We start from the raw sequence: 20,032 nt of genomic DNA on the forward strand, positions 1-20,032 counted from the left end.
TAATTCGTATGGACTCTTTCCATCATCTTTCTTCCTCTTTCTTCCATTGATCAAGCCAACGAGCAGAGCGCCTAGAATGTTGAGACGGTGAGCAAGCCTTATTAGCATCGGGTGGAATTTAAACTTGGGAACCTAGTGCAATTCGAAGGCTGGATTGCGTTCATACGGCCGGATACTTTTTAATCACCACGACACAGGCTAGGAATTTGTACTCGTCTTGTAGTTGATTTTTACTGACCGTAGCTTAAGTACCCACTTTAGTGCTGAGAGATCATAATGCAAATTAGCGACCAGCCGACAAGAAATACCAAGCCTCATTAGTCTAGGGGTTACGACGTTGGATTTTGACTAACCCAGTCCTTCCAAAAGCATCAGTTCGAATCTGATATGAGGCTCAGAATTGATTACTTTTTTTTTCGTCAACTACTTACCCTTTGCAATATCGCCGTTGAATGCATATGGGACTTCTGCCATTTTTTTATTTTGTCTTCCTTCAGTGACCTTTTTATTCCTTTGTTAAATACGGCGTTCCCAGCATTGTATTGCCCATCAATAAATCTTAGGTCGATCCCAACGCAGCTCGATTAAGCCACATACATGCCCACCATAATTTCTGCGACAAATAATAACGAAGTCTGTAATCTGTAATCGAAAAGACACTTCGGCACAGTATTCGCCGTGGTTGGTGGCTTCTGTTCTGCTGCTTCTAGTTACTGACGCACTTACAAGTAAGTGGTGGACAGCCTTCCCCTAACTGAGTACATGTTTATCTTCGCGCGTTGCCACCCACACCTGCGTCGCAAAGGAAGAGGAGGCGAAATAATCAAGTCGCAATCCATTTTCTAGTTGCGTACCGCGCCATGTATGAGGAGGGTATTGCACACCTGTGGCAGCGAGATCAGCTCATTTTACCTCGCCGCAGGCACTCTGACGATTTGTGTGAATTATTAGGCATGCACTTCATCTACTCAGTCAAGCACATCACACGGCGCGACATTGCTCGCCCCTACGATCCCCAGAATCTTCGATCCTCTTATCAAAAGATCAAACGACTGCTGATACCTGTTTTTGGCCGGGATCTCGGGTTGGAGGTTGTAATAAATCGGTACTAAGAGGGGTGAGGAGGCGCCACTAGGACAGACAGACAGTATTGGTTAACCTGCGTGTAAGTGGTTTGGTATCGTGTCGCCACTAAGAAAGCTATATTATTATTAACATTTCAAGAATTCTAGGTGTCAAGCTGCTAGATGAAGCAATAAGCGTATATCATGTCGGGGAGAGAAATATGGTTAGGCTCTTACGTGAAGGAGGACGCCGCTCAAAAATATGCACTTCAGATTGCTTTAACCTAGACCGTTTGTGCTGTGCGCCAGGCCCAAGATCTGCTCTCAAGTATAATTTATTGGTAGCAACTGCACCATCTGTTATCTCACTATCGTTTAGCCATACAAAACACTAGGGAGCATTAGAAGGTTCAAGGCCGTTTCTCTGGCGATCTGCACTTCGCCGATCTACCGAGTGACCCGCCACGATCGGTGGCTACTTTTCACAGACCCCCCGGGCCAGGTATCACCGCGTCGAAGGCCCTCATAGTGATTGTAGATAAAAGACCCCAAAGATCCAGGTTTACTGTTAGAGAAATTTCTGACTTACCATAACAGAGTTATACTCGCAACCACATCCGCACGCACGCGCACGCGCCCAACGCGCCCCTTAAAATCTTCGGGAAGGGCCGGGGGCGGGAGGCGGGAGTTTCATCTTGGCAAAAGTCGAAAAGTCAGCCGCTGAGATCAAGCCCATCGAGTACCGCAAGGCGAACGTCGCCGTGGTTCGCGCCGCTGAAGACGGCCCCGTTACCCCTTGATGGGAAAAAAGTGACATAGGTTTCGTAGGCCGTCGCAATTCGCCCGTCTACAAAAACTTGGGAAAAAACCCTCAGCGTCCAATACCATGAGAACCAGATACCTGTTCTGTCGAGTGAGACCGTCTCTGGGAAGTCCACCCAGGTCCCCAGCTTATCGTGATAACTTGTTACCCGGCGGTTTGATTCCCTCTCCGTTACTATATAGACTACCGCAATTACGTGCGTCATGGCCTCCAGTAAAATCCGGACAGAAGCGCATGCCGACAATCAAGGCAGCCGGAAAGGTAAACGGTAATGAGTTCACGTAGTATCGTTATATGTCTGTAACTACTTACTTAGTCAACCAATTCGCAAATTTCCCCAGTCAATCCCGATCTTGCATGATCAGTTGGGCGATGGGTAAATGACTCGTTGTGTACCTACGACAGTTGCCTACCTATACACAAGGACCGGCACGACGCCGAATTGATCAAGGAACGCTGAAATCTTAGCGCTAACAGCGGCCATTGGGCTGTCGATAGATAATAATACCGAATCTGATCGCGGTCTTGGGATCCCTGCGGATGCAATTTAACTGTCCTGACAGGCACATGGATAACTAGCGCTGCCAATAGACTTCTGGGCGAGCCACACTTTCCTCGGTAAAGTGGGCGGTGCCTTTTTTTAACCTGCCTCCAAATGGTCTTTGCGCGGTAGTTATCACGAAACTGTGATAATAAAATGTGATGGACGGAGGTGATGGGGAACAATGGTGAGCCTAGCTGAGCTGTGGTACTGCGACGATGGGGCGGACAATGGCTTGCATGGCTGAGATTGATGGAGAATGTCTCTCACAAAGGTCGCGAATGCAAGAAAGAAGCCGTTGACGGGCATTATGCCAGTGTGCTCCTCCATATGAAGTACGGATAGTTGGGTACTGGTAGGTAGGTATTCTAGGAGCGGGCGGGGGCAATGTTCTTGTTGGATGCCCCGGCAACCGGGGCGTGGTACCTGGTTATTCGGGTACCTACGAAGCCGCACTTACAGATTGTACTTCTAGGTACCTACCTAACTTCAGGCTGTGCCACAGCGACCGGGTAACCTAGCGGGCTAGCATGGGCCAGTGGGGCAACCGCTAATTTATATTCGCGCTGCACCGTCACGGGGCACACGGAACGCCTTTCCACCCTGATAAGTCATACATACATGTATCCGTAAACTTTGTGCGCGTAATTTGTACTGGTAGCCTCGACGCGTTGAGTTCTGGACTTGTCAATTGCTCACCCCGGGGAATCTCCATGGTCACAGCGTCTCTGATCAGCATAACCTACCTACCTAGTAGCTATCCGCGCTACCTAATTCGTACCTGCGGAGGGTCTGTGGGTTCTTCAGGCCGTCGCAGCGCTACCATCTCGGCGAGCTTTCAGTGGGTAAGCGCTTCTCCCCAGCCCCCACACGAGCTCCCAAGCTCTGTATTTTTTTTTTCTTCCTGCTTGTTCCCCGGTCGTGTCGGCAGGTAATAATAGTAGAAAGCAAGTTTCCCCAGTTCGCACCCGCGTGAGCATGGAATCCTCCAACGGGCAACACACATCACATCTCGTCATAACAAAGTTTTGTCCGTCGTCACTGTCACCGATTGACTTTTTCCCTTGCCCAACCGACACTCTTTTTTGCCTCTTCTCCTAACTGCCCTTCGCTACACCGAGAGATCGCCTTCCCCCCTTTGTCCCCTCCATCCTCGGTTTTTCGCCTATGTAAGCCGTCTGCTCCGTCCCCCCCGAGACCTTCGTTCGGATTCTAACGCGCGTCTCAGCTCTTTAATCGTCCTATTATACGATCGGCAGCGTGTATATACTAGCATTGACTTGCATACGGTCCTTCTTCCATTACCACATTCTCTTGCCTCGAACCCTTCTTCCATCGCCAAACTATGCCGACATTGCCCCTTGATCGCTGACGCAAATACAATTCGATCCTTTGAATATACGCCCGCTTCTAACCCCGAGTCAATGGCTACAAAATGGCCGCTGCTACGCCATCCAACAGTCGGTTGAAGCTGACGCCCTCCAACTCGCCTTATCTTGGACGCCCCGCGAGATCCCCAATGCGCGGCCGTGGGCAAGAATCCTGGCTTTCCTTGCGGAGAGTCGTAGGCACTACTTGCCGTTCGCAAACCGGCTTCGACACTCTGAATTCTTCCTTTGCCTACGTTGCGGGGGGTGCTGTCGTCGTCGTCACGGTCGAAAACGGAAACTACACCCAGCGCTTTTACCGAGCTCGGCCTGCTGCTATCCCCATCTACAATGCCGCAAATGCCTTGCAGAATTCTTCGAGCACACCCACCCTAGCCACTCCCAAGGCCAATGACAGCCGCGGCAGAGTCGCGCCATCAACCCGAGACTCCATCTACGGCTCACTCGACTGGGCTGATTCACCCACCTCCAAAACCTGGACCAGCAGAGAGAGGATCAAGGCCGCCACCTGTGTTGCGCTCAGCCGCGATGGCAAGTTTCTTGCTGTCGGCGAGACCGGCTATGCCCCTCGTGTTCTAATCTTCAACCTCCAAGAAGCATCCTCCGACACCCCGCTGGTCTCCATCAACGAGCACACGTTTGGTGTAAACGCTGTAGCTTGGTCCGCTGACTCACGGTATCTCGCCTCATTGGGTGCCGCCAACGACGGGTTTCTTTACATCTGGAAGGTAGACCCCCGTACCGGACAAACCAAGTTGTTTCAACAGAACCGATGCACTTCGTATATACGGCACATGACGTGGATGGGAAGCAATCTCATTACACTAGGCGTGCGCCATGTCAAGATTTGGAAAATTGAAGATGGGCCCTCATCTCCGACAAAAACTCGACACTTGAACGACTCTGCTCCATCTACTCCCACATCCTCCCAGAAGACACTGCCCGGTCGCAATGTCTTACTGGGTGGCCTACTTGATGCCACCTTTACCTGTGCCGCTGTCGACGGCAATCGGCTCCTTGTATGCACCGAGGCTGGTGATGTCTGTATCATGGACGACGACGACAGACAAATGAAGCTTGCCAAGGCAGTTACATTGAATTTCGCCATTACGACCATTACCATACGAGGGGATGTCGCCTACGTTGGGGGCAAGGACGGTTCCTTCGCCACCTTGGATGTACTAGCTGTCATGGACGCCGGTGGCGAAAATTGTGTATTGTCTGCGGCAACTGCACCTACGGGAATGTTGGCCCTTGGTTTCCTAAACGATAACCTTGTCACAATTGACTCGAAACAATCCATTGATGTTTGGTCCCGCGATCATTTACCTGGGCAAAAGCAAGACGCAATTGCCCACATCCCTATTCCTGGTCATGGCGAGTCTATTGACGGAATTCATCCGCTTCGCCGCCCCAATAAACCGAATGCCTCATTTATCACGTGGTCGGGTTCGGGAAATGTCACATTCTGGGATACAGAAGGCCGACAGAAAATGTCGGTCGATGTCCCTATCGATGCGGTCGAGATTGACTCAGAAATGGGTGTTAGCAACCAAGTCACTTGCGTTGAAACACTACGCAATGGCAAACAGCTCATCGTCGGCGACCGCCTAGGTATACTAAAAATCTTCGACGTCGATACAAAGGAGCTGCTGCTGGACACCAAAGCGCATTCCATGTATTGTGTTGGCATCAGCGTCTGCGAAACTCCTCACAAGTTCGTCGTTGCGAGTTGCGGTCGCGACAGGACCGTACAACTCTTTCATCAGCTGTCCAACGGGACGATAGAACACTTTCAAACTCTCGAGTTCAACGCCCGGGTCGTGCAGGTTCTCATTCCATCGGATGACAAAGTCATTACTTGTTCCCTTGATCGTTCTATGCAGATTCATGATCTGGTCACTCGTGAAGGCGAGCCTGACGTCATTGCAGCTATACCTTCCAAAGTCATATCCCTCAAAGCATCTCCCACAAGCCTACTCATGGGACCGGACCGTCGCAGTATCTACGTTTCGCTATTGGACCGCTCCGTATTTCAGTTCGATCTCTTCACCGGCCGACAAGTCTCTTGTTTCAAGTGTACCGACGAAGGCGGCGTCGAGTCTGCGGTGCTCGATGACTTGACCCTCGGCAATTGGCCGGCCCGCGATCTTGACTTTATTTTAGGCACTTCTAACACGGATAAGTCGATAAGATTGTACGATGCGCGATCAGGAACGTTTCTTGACCGTGAGTGGGGGCACACTGAAGCCATCAACGGCGTATGCATAGTGGAAGACGATGACGGCTCAAAGAAAGTGATCAGTGCCGCGTCAGATGGCACCATCATGATATGGCTGCTGGATTTTACCGAGTGCTCGCCGAGATCAATGAGCCGTGACCCGTCGCCCGCTAAAGAAGGCAGACCTACGTTGAGAAAGGTTCTCTCACGAGCGGAGCTCGCCGAATTCCAGCGCCCAAGTCCTTCCAATGGCAGACAGAAATCTCCGCCTCGCACCTTGCCACGACGAAGCTCACGCATCAATTTAAAAACACCAACCGGTACGCTGAACGTACAAGGCAACAGCACGATTCTCGAGAGCACACCATCGAGACGGAGACCTTCTGAGAGCCAGGGAGCTAGTCCGCCGCCCAGTCCCAAGGGCCGCATTAGTCGCCGACCCTCACTGCCAGCGATGAGCGCTGTTGCACGCAAAAAAACTTCCGCAACAAACTTGAGAGCGCAGAACACATTGAATACGGCCACAGAGCAGGCATGTCGGACACTGCGCCTCTACCGGCGTAAGCTCTCGTCCGCAGAGCCAATCACCGCGGAATGCTTGACAGAGTTGGATCAAGAACTTCGCCTCACAGCCGCCGCCTTGGGCGATCGGGCCATCCGCAGCAAAGCTATGAATGAAACTGTGCTCAGTGGACTGTTGGACCAATATTCTGAGCGACTGGTCACGTTGCTTGACGAGAAGCTACGGCTCACCACACCGACTAAAGACCGAGAGACGGACAACTCGACTGAAGAGCGCCGAGGCAGTGCCTCGAGCAGCTCCAACACATCATCTTCGCCGTGATTCTTTGATTCTCTGCTTTGTATTTACTTTGGCATTTCTTCTTCTTTTTGTTTCTGGTGCACTGGCGTTTGTTCTAACTTATTGTTCGGGTCGACCTGAGTGTCACGGAGTACCTTTTGTTTGGATGGGATATCTGGGCTTTACTGGTGCAGTGTTTTTGAAAAGAGGGACGAAAGTCTCCCCGCTCACTGCGATGATACCATTGGGAACGGCGTTTTGCATTTTTATCTTGTTTCCTTGTTTACATATTGTGTTACCGGATGGGATACTTGGCTATAGGGAGCTCCTCCTGGTTGGGGACAATGGTGTGAGGGTGTGTACATTAGAGTATATTTAGACAATCGAGGAAGTATTTGTCCCGGCATTGATACCTGAACACTACCTACACTTGTCAAACCCCCACTGTATGCACAAGAGGATGCTGGAGACACGCGGCTACCATAGCCACGAACACCATGCAGATACTGAGAAACGTCTTTCTTATATAACGAATTCCAGAAAAATAGTAAAATGAAAGAGAACAGATAAAGAGAGTAGCCTATGGATAGTCCTAAGTTTACTTAATATACCATATCGGACACGACATGGTTCTCCTTCTGACACGCTAAGGTTTAGATGTACTGAAGGGTGGCCGAAGTCACGATGGGTGGTGATGCAAGAAGGTCATGCTCGACAGAAATGAACATGTCCTTGCCGAAGGCTGACCGGATTGGCTTCTTCCACCGGATTGGCTTCTTCCACGACTCCAGCGCAGCAGCGCAGCCAGCGGTGCAAACGCGGCCCGGGGGGGTAATAGAAGTCTTGGCGAAGGGGTCGAATACGGCCACAGAGCAGGCATGTCGGACGCATCACCCGGGAGGCAGAACAAAGGGAGGCGGTAATGAATTGGTGCCTACGGCTTGTGCATGTCACCTCCGTCAGTGGCTTGGAGTCATGAAATTAGAGTTGCTTTGAATGGCTGAAACAACAGAGAATCCATCATTATCCAGCGCAGTTTCCCAACCCTCGCCAACACCTGGTATCACTAATATACAAGCCGCGTCAAACCACGTTTGAGCAGACAAAACGAAACGAAGTAGAGGCTATGTGCAAAGACACAAAGACCATGAAACATGGATGAAAAATCAGACCAAAAAACTCCCACACACACACACATTCGAGCCGCCTTTTTTTCTTTCTCTTGTGGAAAATCGTTCCGTTCATATGTCATTCAATCAAGTTCCGTCCCGGTTGCCCACCCAGGGCAAATAGGGACAATAAGGGAGATGCAAAAGGCAATTGCTCAACCAAAAAAGGGTTCTCCAATCTCGCAGAGGCCTTTTCTCCAAATGTCTGTTCTCCGATCTAAGCCCAACAGTAAAAAAAAATACAAACGTCAGCCTAACTTGACAAGGAAAAAATATTTCTCTTCTTCCCGCTCTTGCGTGGCGACAATTTATGCCACCCACGCGCTGAGTAGGAGAAAGGGTACATGTCGTTGCTTCAGCCGAGCTCCCAAGACTCACCCCATAGCTCATTCAGATTGATGCCTAGCAGCTCTAGGCTCGGGTCGAGGTTGAAGGGCTGCGCGGCGTCGCCGTTGCTCATGAGCCACGGCGCTGCAGAAGGGTCCAGTGGCGCGGACGGCATGGATGGCGTAAAGGCAAACGGCGTCACCGACTGGGCAGGGTTAGACACGTTTGCAGGGTGGGTGCGGGAGCGGCATACCTTTTGTCTGTCGGGCACGTCAAGGGGAAGCCCGGTGGTCGACATTGGCGGCGGCATCGTCATGCCCACCTCTGCCAGCTGGCTCGACGATGTGGGAGGCTCCTGGTTGGCCAGCAGGCGATAGTGCAGATTCACGAAACGCTCGGCAGAGGACGACTTGGCCACCTCTGATGGCTTGGTGCCCAGGTGTGCTTCAAGCAAGCCGAGGGCGGCACACATGATGGAGTATCCCCACGGCTCGTTGTTGCCACAGCGCAGCAGCCGGTCCTCCTTCATATTCAAACACTTTTCAATCAACTTCAGCGTGTGATGTGAGTTGATCATAATCATGTTGGTGGAACCCTTCGGCTGCAGCATGGTCACGCTGCACAGGTTGATGGCTGTAGTCAAAGCATCCTCGCGCAGGAAGTTGAGCGCGCGGATGCCCTGTTCGTAGAGTTTATCGTGTAGCAGCACAATATCTCGGGCGGCATTATAGTATATGATCTCTGAGTACTGGTACTTGGAGTTTTGCTTGCGCAACTTCAGGTACGGCTGGTGCAGGGGGATGATGTACTGTCGCAGCTGGACATGCAGCAAGGTATATGCAATCAAGGGGTTCTTGCTGCTCTTGGTTGGATCCACGTCGGTATCCCAGGAAGGCAGGGCATCAATCTCTTGTGTCAGGTCGTTGGTATAGCGAATCACTTGGTCGTAATCAATGTCGGAAGTTGGTCCCGTCAGCAGACGGCTGAGCTCCAGACGCAGTGGGAGACTCGAGCGCGCCAGGTTCTGGAAGGATGAGAATGTGTAGTCCTTGGCAGGCTTGGAGGGGGGGAGCTCCGTTGTGTGCTCGTCAAAGTCCTCGTCATCGAGGTTGCGAGGTGGGCTGGTGTCGTAATGCAACTGGCTCAACAGTGTGGGTAGGCCGTGGTCAAAGGACGCCTGCATGTCGAACTCCTGTATCGTCGTCCAGATTCTGCGGCGCATCTCCTGGTTGTAAATCGTTATCTTGTTGGCCATGTGGCTCGGCTCACGGTGAAGACCGACGGCGATGCCGTTCTGGATCAGCGCGCCGGACCCGGTCCAGAAGCGCTTCTTCTTGTATGTGTTGACACGCTTGGCCAAGTACAGCAGGCAGGCAACCTGGTAGTGAATGAGGCGCCGATGCTTCTGGCTCTGACCATTGACCCAGTCATCGGCAGACTTGATCCACTTCTCGGCGCAGTGGCGGGCGCTGGACATCATGCCCACGAATTTGAGGCTTTCGTGGGTGTGAACGGTGCTCGTAACAGCCATCATGGCCAGGAGCATAGCTGTGAAGGCGGCATAGCGCTTGTTGGCGCCAGGCGTCCAGTAGGCTTCATACTCCTTCTTAAAGGTGGGAATGTGCACAATTCGATGAATCTGTTCGAACTGGTCGAGATATATACTGACCAGGGCGTCGGCCTCCTCCTTGCTAGGTAGCAAAGACTCGAGCTCAGGGTCGGGCTGATCAAACATGAGCTCACGCTCCTCCTGGCGACGCTTGCGATCCTTGCGGTCATGGATGATGACGGGACGGAGCCACTCATCTGCGGTTTCGCGCATGAAGGGACACAAGCCCGTCAGCTCAACAAAAGCCATGCTGGCATTGTGTGGACCAAAGTAGCGCGTGCGGAAGCCCTTGCCGCGGAAGAAGCGCAGCTCGACCTTTTCGTCCGACGCATTGGTGGCGTCAATGCATTCCTGGACTTCGGGTCGGGGCGCATTGGGATCGGCGGCGTCATGGGGCGAGGTCTCGTCCTTTTGGGTGGCGGGGGAGTTGGTGCCGGCAATGGTGCTGCCATCAAACGAGGCCGAGGCGCCCGGGCGGAGCAGCTGGGTCTTGAGCTGGGCAATCTCGAGCTCGAGGCGGCGGATGCGGTCGTGATCCTGGCGGAGGACGTCCGGGTCGCGCGAGGCGAACCCGGCAACGGCGTCGGCCAGGCCGAAGCGGCGGGAGTCGAGCTGGGCAAACTGCGGCGGGACGCCGGCCGAGGCGTTGACGACCTCGCCGGTGCGGGACTCGTAAGAGCACCGGTCCGGCGTGCCGCTCTTGATGCACCGTTCGCACGGGAAGCCGCGGTCGCACGAGAGCTTGCGGCGGCGACACTCGAGGCAGCTGAGCCTCACGCGCTGCCTCTTGCGGGCGGGCGGCTGGTCCGCGTGCCGGGAGCCAGACTCGCTGCGGTCAGAATCCGGGGATTCGCTGCGATCAGACATGGTGTTGGTTCGTCGTGAGGTCGGTCGGATAACTGGTCGAGGGGGGGGGGGCGAGTGGCGGGACGAAGATAGCAGTCGGAGTTACGACATTTGACGTGATGAAGACGAGAGAAAAGGGGTGGGATTTTTTTTTCCCAAGGGCGGGGGAGCTTTGGGACAGGTTCAGGGCTGGGGTTTTGGGACTGGCAAGCTTTTTTGCCTCGTTCCAGCTTGCGGCGCGCGCGGAGGGGCTGTGAACGGACAGGCGCAATTTTTATCAATCTGATCTGATAAGAAACCACTCAGAAAAGTTTGCGCCGAGACCCATCGGTCTTAACACCGAGCTCAACGCCGAGCCGGCATCGGTCCCCAGCGCACACTTCAGTGGGCGTCCAGCGGGTTACAGCGCTCCTGAGTCCATTTAGTGGTCGTGCTGAAGGATGCCGAATGTGGAGACGGCTCCTTGGCAGGGTTCAAGGGCTCGGAGGCCGAGCTTTCTTGTAAGTGGTGGTTGCTCAAAAGGCCGTGGACGCCAACAGTCGAGCCGGTATTTTACCCCCAAGTCTCATTATATCGTCATCTTGATTCGATTCTGTCAGTTCTTGCCACATGTGACACATGCAGCCCCGATCTCATTGTTGGCCCGCCGCAAGACCAACGACTGTCGACGCAACGTGCGCTCTAACTACCTAGTTATTCGGCTAGTAAGCAAGCTACTACCTCAAACTAGGTAATTGAATGGTAAGTCGGCTTTTCGACCGTTTTAGCAGCCGGGTTCTCGTAGCGCTGGCCGCTGAATCCTGTCACTCCGGACCTACTTCAATTGCAATCACCGCCAAGTTGTTGGCAACTGGCAACACACAGCAAACAACTCACCGTGCCATGACACAAGACCTTCAGTCTCAATCATGCATATCATATGCCGACCGCCGTGATATTGGCAGCCGAGATTTGTAAGCGGCACTCCAACTTCAGCTTTCAGCTTTAGCCTCGTTCCTCTTCTCAGTGGAGTTTCGGCTCGTGCAGCCTCGCCATCGAGGTTTTGCACAAATTGAAGACTCACCGCCAATAAAAGTGGTCGTCTGGGCTGTGGTTCGTGGAGCCGAAGCCAGATGGACATATGCATTGAGCACGGGACCAGCCAAAGAATTTAACTAGTTAAACTCGGCGCGGCTACGGATACGTGGCGGAAGCATTCCACCCGGCTTGCCTGATCTGCCCTCTCCGATTCTCGGATGCTAAACGAGCATTAACCTGGATTTGGTAAGTCATACGTGAATTATAGAACCGTGAGGCCATAGTAGATTTTTCTGTGGCGACGTTCACGCTCGGCAGATGACGTATAAGTTACTCTAAATAATGCTTCGCATGCGCAGTCTATTACGGGGTAGGAAGTTCCACTGGTCCCATCAGTACGGATATACACGGAGGCGGAACACCAAGTTTCGAGCATCTGCAATACGCCGGAGCGCATGTTGTGGCTCACGGGGTTTCGCAAGACGTTTCTTCCACAACGTGTCGGGACTCATTGAACAGCACGTACATTTGGGCCCAAAAAGCACCAAATCACCGACGGCTAAACAAATTAAGGTAGCAATTTGAATATAAAAAATCAAATCAACAACGAGATGATTGCAAAGCATTCGGGGCCTCCAGCGTGCATTAGCCAACTCTGCAGTTGTGAAATTGAATACTCGTTTTCGTATCGACATATACGCGGCCGACAACGATGGTGCCATCTAGCCGGGAGTTGATGTACTTGTAGTACTACAAGTACATGTTTGCTACGACCCTAGCTTATGGCACATCACAACTCGGAGTGTAAGAGATGGGAAGCTTCTCTCTTCAACTTGGCTTTTGGGACTTTTCCATGAATGACAATTCAGTTAGTATTAATCTATATCTAATTACGACCTCAAGACTTACTTCCCATCAATCGGCGCCACGTTTGGAGCAAAGAGCTTCAGAGAACAGCATCGATTGAGATAAATCTGATGCAACCAGGCAAATGAAACCCAAAAAATATCCCTATATATCGTCGTAATGTATTTTCCGCCGCCGATACTTACACAACCCAGTAAGATAGATGGAGATGAATGTGCAGTGATGCCTTTCTCAAGAGAAACTGCAACAGCGATACATGGTCCGATAATTTTCTACCTTCAAGAAGAGAATTCAATCTTCTCATAATGTGACCTCGGCAAAAGTAGTCGTCATGAAAATCATGACTTGAGGTCAGGATGCAGTCATGTAGTGATACTACTCGTGTCACACTGGTACCTACCTGTAGCTCCTGAAGCTCTACCCCACTAACTACCTCCTCCTAACTTGTGCACCTTCCAACCTCTGGGCGGCTTCAACATCGCCAACAGATCCGCCCATCACCTCACCTTGCCATCCTACACACGACAGCGCCTTTCCACGCCTCTCCCTCCGACGCCATGGCCGCCGCCGCCGACAATGACGCCCGCAAGGACCGAATTATATCACACATGAACCGCGACCACACGCGCGAGATGAGCCACTACCTGCGCCACTACAACAGCCTGTCCCGGCGCGAAGCCGCCCTCCCCTCGCTGCGCGACGTCTCCCTCGATGCCATGCACATTCGCGCCGGTGGCCTCAACCACGAGGTGCCCTTTGTCCCGCCCCTCACCGGCTGGGACCAGATGCGGCCGCGTCTCGTCGAGATGGACACCGTCGCCCGCCGAGAGCTAGGCGTCAGCGACATTGTCGTCACAACCTACGCGCCGCCGCGGCCCGGCCACTGGGTCATCCTCCTGGCCGTCACCTTTTACTTTGTCAGCGCCGCGACGCTGCCCTGGACCGGCCCAGGCTCGACGGCTGCGAGCCTGCTCGACAGGGGCTTCCCCGGCGGCGCCGCCCTGTTCCGCTGGCTGGTCAAGGTCATATTCGTGCCCGTCTTGGGCATCCACATCGCCGAGTGCTACATGCTAGATCGCCTCCGCCTCAGTCGTCACGGTGTGGAGCGGTTCACCGGCATCTGGTTCCTCTGGGAGATCAGCTGCTTCCTCGAGGGTTTCATGACATGGCGTCGCTTTGATGAGTTGGTTGCTGAGAAGCAGAAGCAAAAGGACGCGAAAAAGCATTAGTCGGTCGTATTCCACTTGCATTGTAGCGAGCATAGCATATCACTTTGAGAGCCAATAATAACAGTCTTCTCCTTTCCGGCGTCAATAATCGTCATAATACCCATCATATGTGCCTTGCATCGCTTGCGTGCTCACCCACTCCTCGCTGGCCAGGCCCTCTCTAAATCTTTCTTCTAGGTCCTCCGCATCCTTATCAAAGTCGCAAGCGAAATCGCACTCTGGAATCTCGGTTTCGCCAAAATACTTGCAAATTTCGGCGTGTCGGCACGATTTTATGCTCTCGCAATAAAGTGCGAGTGCTTGTAGACTGCGGAGCCGTGCCTGGTAGCTCGTACCGTCTTTTGAGTCACCCTTGACCATTCGCGTGACCCTTTCTAGATCTTCACGGCTATAGTACAAGAAGCAGTAGCTCGCGTTGCCATCTCGCCCAGCGCGGCCTGCCTCTTGGTAGTAGCCCTCGAAGGACTTTGGCAACCGCCAGTGCACGACAAAGCGTACATTGTTCTTGTCGATGCCCATGCCAAACGCAGTTGTAGCCACGATAATATCGTAGCCTTGCTCATTCTTGATCCATCGGCTGAGGGTGTCTTCCTTTACGTCTTTCGGTAATTTGGCATGGAAGGGTCGCGCTCCAATGCCTTGAGCGCGCAGGGCAGCCGAGAGCGTCTCGCATTCGTCTCGAGATATTGTATAGATTATGCCTGGTACGTTCTCGACTCTCTCACCCAGCTGTTGAAGCTCCTCTTTGCGCGGTTCCGCCCTTCGGCGATCGTACACGGATTGCAGCCAGGCCACGAAGTCTGATAAACGGTTATCGTCCCCGTCCTTTGTGTACCGTATCTCTATGTGCAGGTTTGCCCTCGAAGGGCTCATCAAAAAGGTCTTCATTCTTTCTGGGGTACTGTCGAGGCGCAGGACACCGAGTATATCTTGACGCACACGAGGGTTCGCCGTCGCCGTTAAACACATAATTGGCACAGCGGGAAATGTTTCGCGGAACCAAGAGAGTCGCTGAAAATCCTTGCGAAAATCATGGCCCCATTCAGATATGCAGTGCGCTTCGTCAATTGCAACTCGAGCAAGTTCCTTTTGTTCGTGCACCTTTTGCAGGCGCTCACGAAAGCGTGAGCCAGAGCACAGTTCGGGCGTTACATACAACAGCCGCGTTAAGGGATGGCCTGTTTCCAGGTCTCGATGTATTCGTTCCTTTTCGGAATACGGGGTACTGCTGTTTAGTGCACTCGCATCGATCCCGGACGCACGCAACGCTTCAACTTGATTGATCTGCAGAAGTCAGATCCATATCTCGTCCACTTGATCCGGTGCTCACCATCAATGACAAAAGTGGCGACACTACAACTGTTACTATGGAGTGTCAGTGTTTATCCTTCTCTCATATTATCTGCATACGTACTGCCAGTGTCAATGACGGCTGGGAGCTGGAAGCATAGGCTCTTGCCAAACGACGTGGCAGCCTGCACGTAAATGTCAAACCCGGCCAAGGCAGCTTCTATAATTTCGCGTTGATGGGGCCTTTATCACCGTTTCAGCTTTTATCCAGTAGCATCGAGGAATTGTACGTACCTAAAATCCGGTTTGCCAAACTGGCGACGGAGCGTGAAGCCAATATCGGTACATGAGTTTGTCCGTTGCAGCGTGGCCATGATTCCACAGGTCTTGGTGTCTTCGACGGTCGAGAGCTCTCACTTGATGTGATTGCAGTTCTGTCGCGTAAATCAGAAATTTGCAGGCTACTTAGATGTAGTCTCCATGGTACATCGCGTCAAGCTGCACAATACGTGTTGTATGAAAGTGCACTGTTAGCGTCGACCGGCGCAGCGAAGAGCGAGGCTCCAGGTCCACCTCCCTACCTGTAGGGGGTAGGTAGATAGTAGATTTCCAGCATGAACGTCAGAACACCGAGTTACACTTGATGCACTTTGACAACCAATTAGTGTGTACCTAGCTGCTAATGAAACAACTTCTGTGATTCCCCCCTGCCAATATGGATTTTCCTATCGTTTGCAGCGGCCCAAGTAGTCGGATTGGTGCGCTACATGAACAAGGGTAGCTATAATTAGTGCCCGGGATAGGAACAAAACACGAAATTGTTTCAACCGACGGACGTCGAGGGAGGGCTTGTTTGCCATCTGACCTCAGTTTCGTCATTTAAGGGGCAATTCGCCATCGTCAACCGTTGTGTGTTGCAGGTGCAATACCTCGCACTGTACAACTCCGATCACAGTGGTGCAGGCTGTACTGTCCACTGCACCCGTACAGCACTGATCGCACTGTACATCCACTCATGCAAGGGCCTCATCGTCTGAGCCCAACCAAACGTACATACTCCTGGGAGCCAGTCAGGAGACAGTTGTTGACACGCTCGTGGACCAGCTTTTAAATCCTCAATTCGCCATTCTTGCCGCAACACCACATTCTATTCCACAACTCTACGACTGCATTCCATCCGTCCAGTCCTGACAAACAGCCCAGGGGAAACACCACGGCGCCGATCCCTCCATCTCGTCCACGGGCACAGAGCTCGCTTTTGCTTCCAACCCAGCCGCTCGAATCCATTCAACCATCATGCACGGCGGGTCCCGCCCGGCACTTTGATAGCCTCGAATCGGCTTTTGACAATATAGCCTTCTACAAGTTGTTACCCGCGTGTTTGAGACTTGGAAACGCTGCCGTCTGCGCGACAGAGGGGCTTCTCCTGAAACATTGCCGCGCCCGCCCACCATCACCGAAACTTTTTTGGCACTTAATCATCGAGCCGCGCTAGACCATTGCGCACTGCCTTCCCGCCTTGAAACGCGCTTCTAGAAGCTGCACCATACTTGCGGTCGTTCATCCCATCGAGCTGATTGTCATGGAGCGGCCGGATCGCGCAGATCGGGCACCACTGCCCGTGACGGCCACCACGACGGCACCCACGGCCACGGCCACGACCTCGACGTCCTCTGGCGTTCGCGGCCTGCCCGAGAATCCCGCTCAGGGTCGCCGGCCTGTCCCAAACTCGGCAGCCACGTCCAACGGGGCGACGCCGCTACCCCCTCCTCCTATCCCGACCGGTATAAACGCTGCTCCCAATGGAAACCTCGCCGTCTCCAGGGCCCTCACGCCGGCCCAGGTCATCAGTCTTGCCCGCGATGCTATGCGTATGGCCTTGGAGAGCGAGGGGCAAACTGTCGAAGCCAGCAGCGCCGGAACTGGTCTAAAGTCTGGCGTGACCGTTGACCTCAGCCGAAAAAGTATCCAAAAACTGCCGGAAGAGGTGGTAGATATCGTCAAAGACGAGCTTGAACGGTTCGTACATGTCCTGGATCTTCTGCCATACTACAATAGCTAATTCGAACTAGACTTGCTCTCTCCCACAATCAATTATCGGCTCTCCCTGTTCGATTTTCCGAATGTACATCTTTACGCTACCTCAACATCCGCGGCAACCTCATCAAGGAGTTCCCCATGACTGTTAGTCTTACCCCTGGCATATTGTGACTCGACATCCACTAATCAGTGATAGCTATGCGATTTGACTTCGCTAGAGATTCTTGACCTCGGCAGAAACCAACTACGTTCGCTACCAAACGAAATTGGAAAGCTCGTTAGTCTCAAGGTTTTGTCCGTGCCCAAAAATCACATCCGCGAGCTGCCATTATGTCTTGCCGATATGGGATCCCTCCAAGTTTTGAAATTCGAAGGAAACCCGATAAGCTTCCCGCCCAAGGACGCGTTGCGGTTACAGGCAGCTAGTCCCTCCAACGAAGCTAGGGAAACCGAAGTTACTGAAGTGGCGGTGACTGCTCACATCAAGAAGTTTATGCGCCAGTTCGCTATCAACGGCAAGATGGAGGCGGAAGGTACCGGCGACGAATCAAGCGAGAATGCAGAGACCCCCCGCTATCCTTTGAAACGTGCAGCCAGTGGACGATTTCCAATCAGAGTCAATGGATCAGATCCCCCAGATATTCGATCACCGAACCTCGGCGCCAGAGCTCCTCCTATCCCGTCTCGGTCACATAACCGTGGCCTCTCGCAGCAGAACACTGCGATTCGACGACCAAGCGTGATGCCACTCACAATTGGTAATGTCAACGAACGCTTACGAAGTAACTCTGAAAGCCTCCTGAGGCCAGATCGGCCAGATGGACGTAATCGACGCATGGGAATTGTATCGAAGAAAACATCAGAGCTCGATACTCTAGAGGAGGCAGAACCCAACAACAGGTTCAGTCACTACCGAGGCTTGAGTCATGGGTCCGCGATGCAAGAGACTCCGGCCGCAACGAAAAGCCCAGCCACTCCAACCGACGGCGGCCTCTTGCAGCGTCCAATCTATGTTCGCAGATTATCAGTGCTACCAGAGCGAAGGCGAGAATCGAAAGTTTACGATCCGATTATCGAATCTGCCAAAGGGATTCTCTATTCTGTGTTTCAGATCCACCCCATGATCCAGATGCTCATGACATTAACAAATGACGGGTCAGCGAAAAGATCTAGCCTGGAGATTGTTTTCTATAACACCAACTCTCACGTGGAAGAACTCGAACAAGAGATTCAACGATACGAAAGCGCCATCCTGGAGGAAGGAGAGTATAACACAAAGGACAACCAAAATGTGCACCGTGCATGCCAGACTCTAGTCAGTGCATACGGTCATGTTTGCACACTGCTCGCAGACAACATTGATACGTTTGTTAACAATGGGGATGCACGATATATTCGGTCACTCCTCATGTTACTTTACAACAGCATCATGGAACTGCGAGTCACATTATGTTCTGTATCTTCGCACTCTGGCCGAGCAATTCCCCCAATGCAATACGAGAGCAACAATGACACTATCAAGCCATACACTCAAAATGGCCAAGTGCAGTCCACCGCTTTGGACAGAAACGGGCAGCAGCGCAGCCGCCAAGGCACTATACGACACAGTCCAGCCAATTCAAGATCCTCTCAAGATCACCAGGGCCCATACATGAGCGGCCCGCGACGACCCAACGCCTACATACCCAATGATCAGATGGGGCCTCAATTTCCTGCTTATAATACCGCGGAAGACGATATGCAGTTCGAAAGAATATTGGTTTCTCTACAAAAGTCTGCCGATATTGTTTTGCAGGTGCTACCGAATTTCAGTATGCAATTAGCCGGTCGCCTTCGGAACGCGACACAGCAGCGAGCGCCCGAAGGTGCCCTACGCGACTTGAAGGGCTTAATTAATATCTGCAACGATACAGTCCAGCAGAGTGACGTGCTCAAGAATCAGCTCGGCGCTTGGAAGCGACGTGACCCGAGTCTGCGTGTTCAGCCTGGCTTTGGAGTTTTGTGCAGAAACTTCTTCTCCTGCTGGGCAAGCACAGCCGGAATGGTCAAGGAGTTGACCAAGCGTCTCCCTCTGCCACCAGACACTCGTGTGCGACTACGGCCTATTCAGCAGATGATAAAAGATACAAGCAACTTAATTGTCCAGTCTCCCTGGCAGCATCTAATTCGAGCACCTGGTGCTCCTGGCATGTATCCCAGCGGCATCATATCGCCTTCGAATGTTCCCATCACACCACAGAGCGCAGCCCTCGGTCCAGCGATGCAGGCTACGGTGCCTGTAACACCACAGAGTGCCTCCTTTGCTAGGGCTTTCCATGGCAACGTCTTTGACCGGGCCGATGCGCTAATTGCCAATCCTGGCATCTCCATGTCAAGGAGCGGCCCAATGAGTCGAGGACATTCGAACCTCAGTTCATTGTCCTCGATATCGTCCATCTCTTCGGACGGGGCTCCTACCCCACCTTCTCACTATTAAAGATTTGACTGCAGTACTGCGCAGATGCGACTTTGGATTTATGTATTATGATTGTTACTTGTATTGCCGGCGAAGGTTTACATCTGCCGGGTGCGCATAGCAATGGCGTTTGGGATGGGATGGATTTCGTGTGGAGTATGATTTATTTGGATGCAGCAGCATGTTTCTAGAAGGGCTTTGCTGGTCATCGAGTTCCTGCAATAATATGACTGTAATACCTGTTACCAGTGTGTCTGCCGAGTTGTTCACGTAACGCAGGACGAAAGGGATGCCAACCAACTGCCGACGAGTAAATGCCGACGGTCGACTAACATTCATTAGTC

At 52.5% G+C, this 20,032-nt stretch overlaps 5 protein-coding genes across 5 annotated transcripts; 3 read left to right on the plus strand and 2 right to left on the minus strand.

Annotated features, from left to right (window-relative positions):
* Nucleotides 1–3,406: 3,406 nt before the first annotated feature.
* Nucleotides 3,407–6,881, plus strand: CCM_05171 (WD domain containing protein; the record flags this gene model as incomplete). Its single annotated transcript, XM_006670316.1, has 2 exons — nucleotides 3,407–3,458; nucleotides 3,850–6,881. 2 exons carry the CDS (start codon nucleotides 3,407–3,409, stop codon nucleotides 6,879–6,881), a joined length of 3,084 nt encoding a protein of 1,027 aa, XP_006670379.1.
* Nucleotides 6,882–8,363: 1,482 nt separating this feature from the next.
* On the minus strand, nucleotides 8,364–10,811 carry CCM_05172 (C6 zinc finger domain containing protein; the record flags this gene model as incomplete). Its single annotated transcript, XM_006670317.1, has 1 exon — nucleotides 8,364–10,811. The coding sequence occupies one exon, from the start codon at nucleotides 10,809–10,811 to the stop codon at nucleotides 8,364–8,366; it is 2,448 nt and encodes an 815-aa protein (XP_006670380.1).
* A 2,420-nt stretch (nucleotides 10,812–13,231) lies between these two features.
* Nucleotides 13,232–13,903, plus strand: CCM_05173 (integral membrane protein, putative; the record flags this gene model as incomplete). The annotated part of the gene is made up of 1 exon (XM_006670318.1): nucleotides 13,232–13,903. The coding sequence occupies one exon, from the start codon at nucleotides 13,232–13,234 to the stop codon at nucleotides 13,901–13,903; it is 672 nt and encodes a 223-aa protein (XP_006670381.1).
* Nucleotides 13,904–13,984: 81 nt separating this feature from the next.
* On the minus strand, nucleotides 13,985–15,567 carry CCM_05174 (ATP-dependent DNA helicase recQ; the record flags this gene model as incomplete). The annotated part of the gene is made up of 4 exons (XM_006670319.1): nucleotides 13,985–15,187; nucleotides 15,234–15,268; nucleotides 15,318–15,436; nucleotides 15,488–15,567. The coding sequence occupies 4 exons, from the start codon at nucleotides 15,565–15,567 to the stop codon at nucleotides 13,985–13,987; spliced, it is 1,437 nt and encodes a 478-aa protein (XP_006670382.1).
* Nucleotides 15,568–16,775: 1,208 nt separating this feature from the next.
* Nucleotides 16,776–19,709, plus strand: CCM_05175 (cell morphogenesis protein Sog2, putative; the record flags this gene model as incomplete). The annotated part of the gene is made up of 3 exons (XM_006670320.1): nucleotides 16,776–17,216; nucleotides 17,252–17,377; nucleotides 17,430–19,709. 3 exons carry the CDS (start codon nucleotides 16,776–16,778, stop codon nucleotides 19,707–19,709), a joined length of 2,847 nt encoding a protein of 948 aa, XP_006670383.1.
* Between the last annotated feature and the right edge of the window lie 323 nt (nucleotides 19,710–20,032).

This window comes from Cordyceps militaris (genome assembly GCF_000225605.1).
Source record: "Cordyceps militaris CM01 unplaced genomic scaffold CCM_S00004, whole genome shotgun sequence".
In the NCBI taxonomy this organism is placed as follows: domain Eukaryota; kingdom Fungi; phylum Ascomycota; class Sordariomycetes; order Hypocreales; family Cordycipitaceae; genus Cordyceps; species Cordyceps militaris.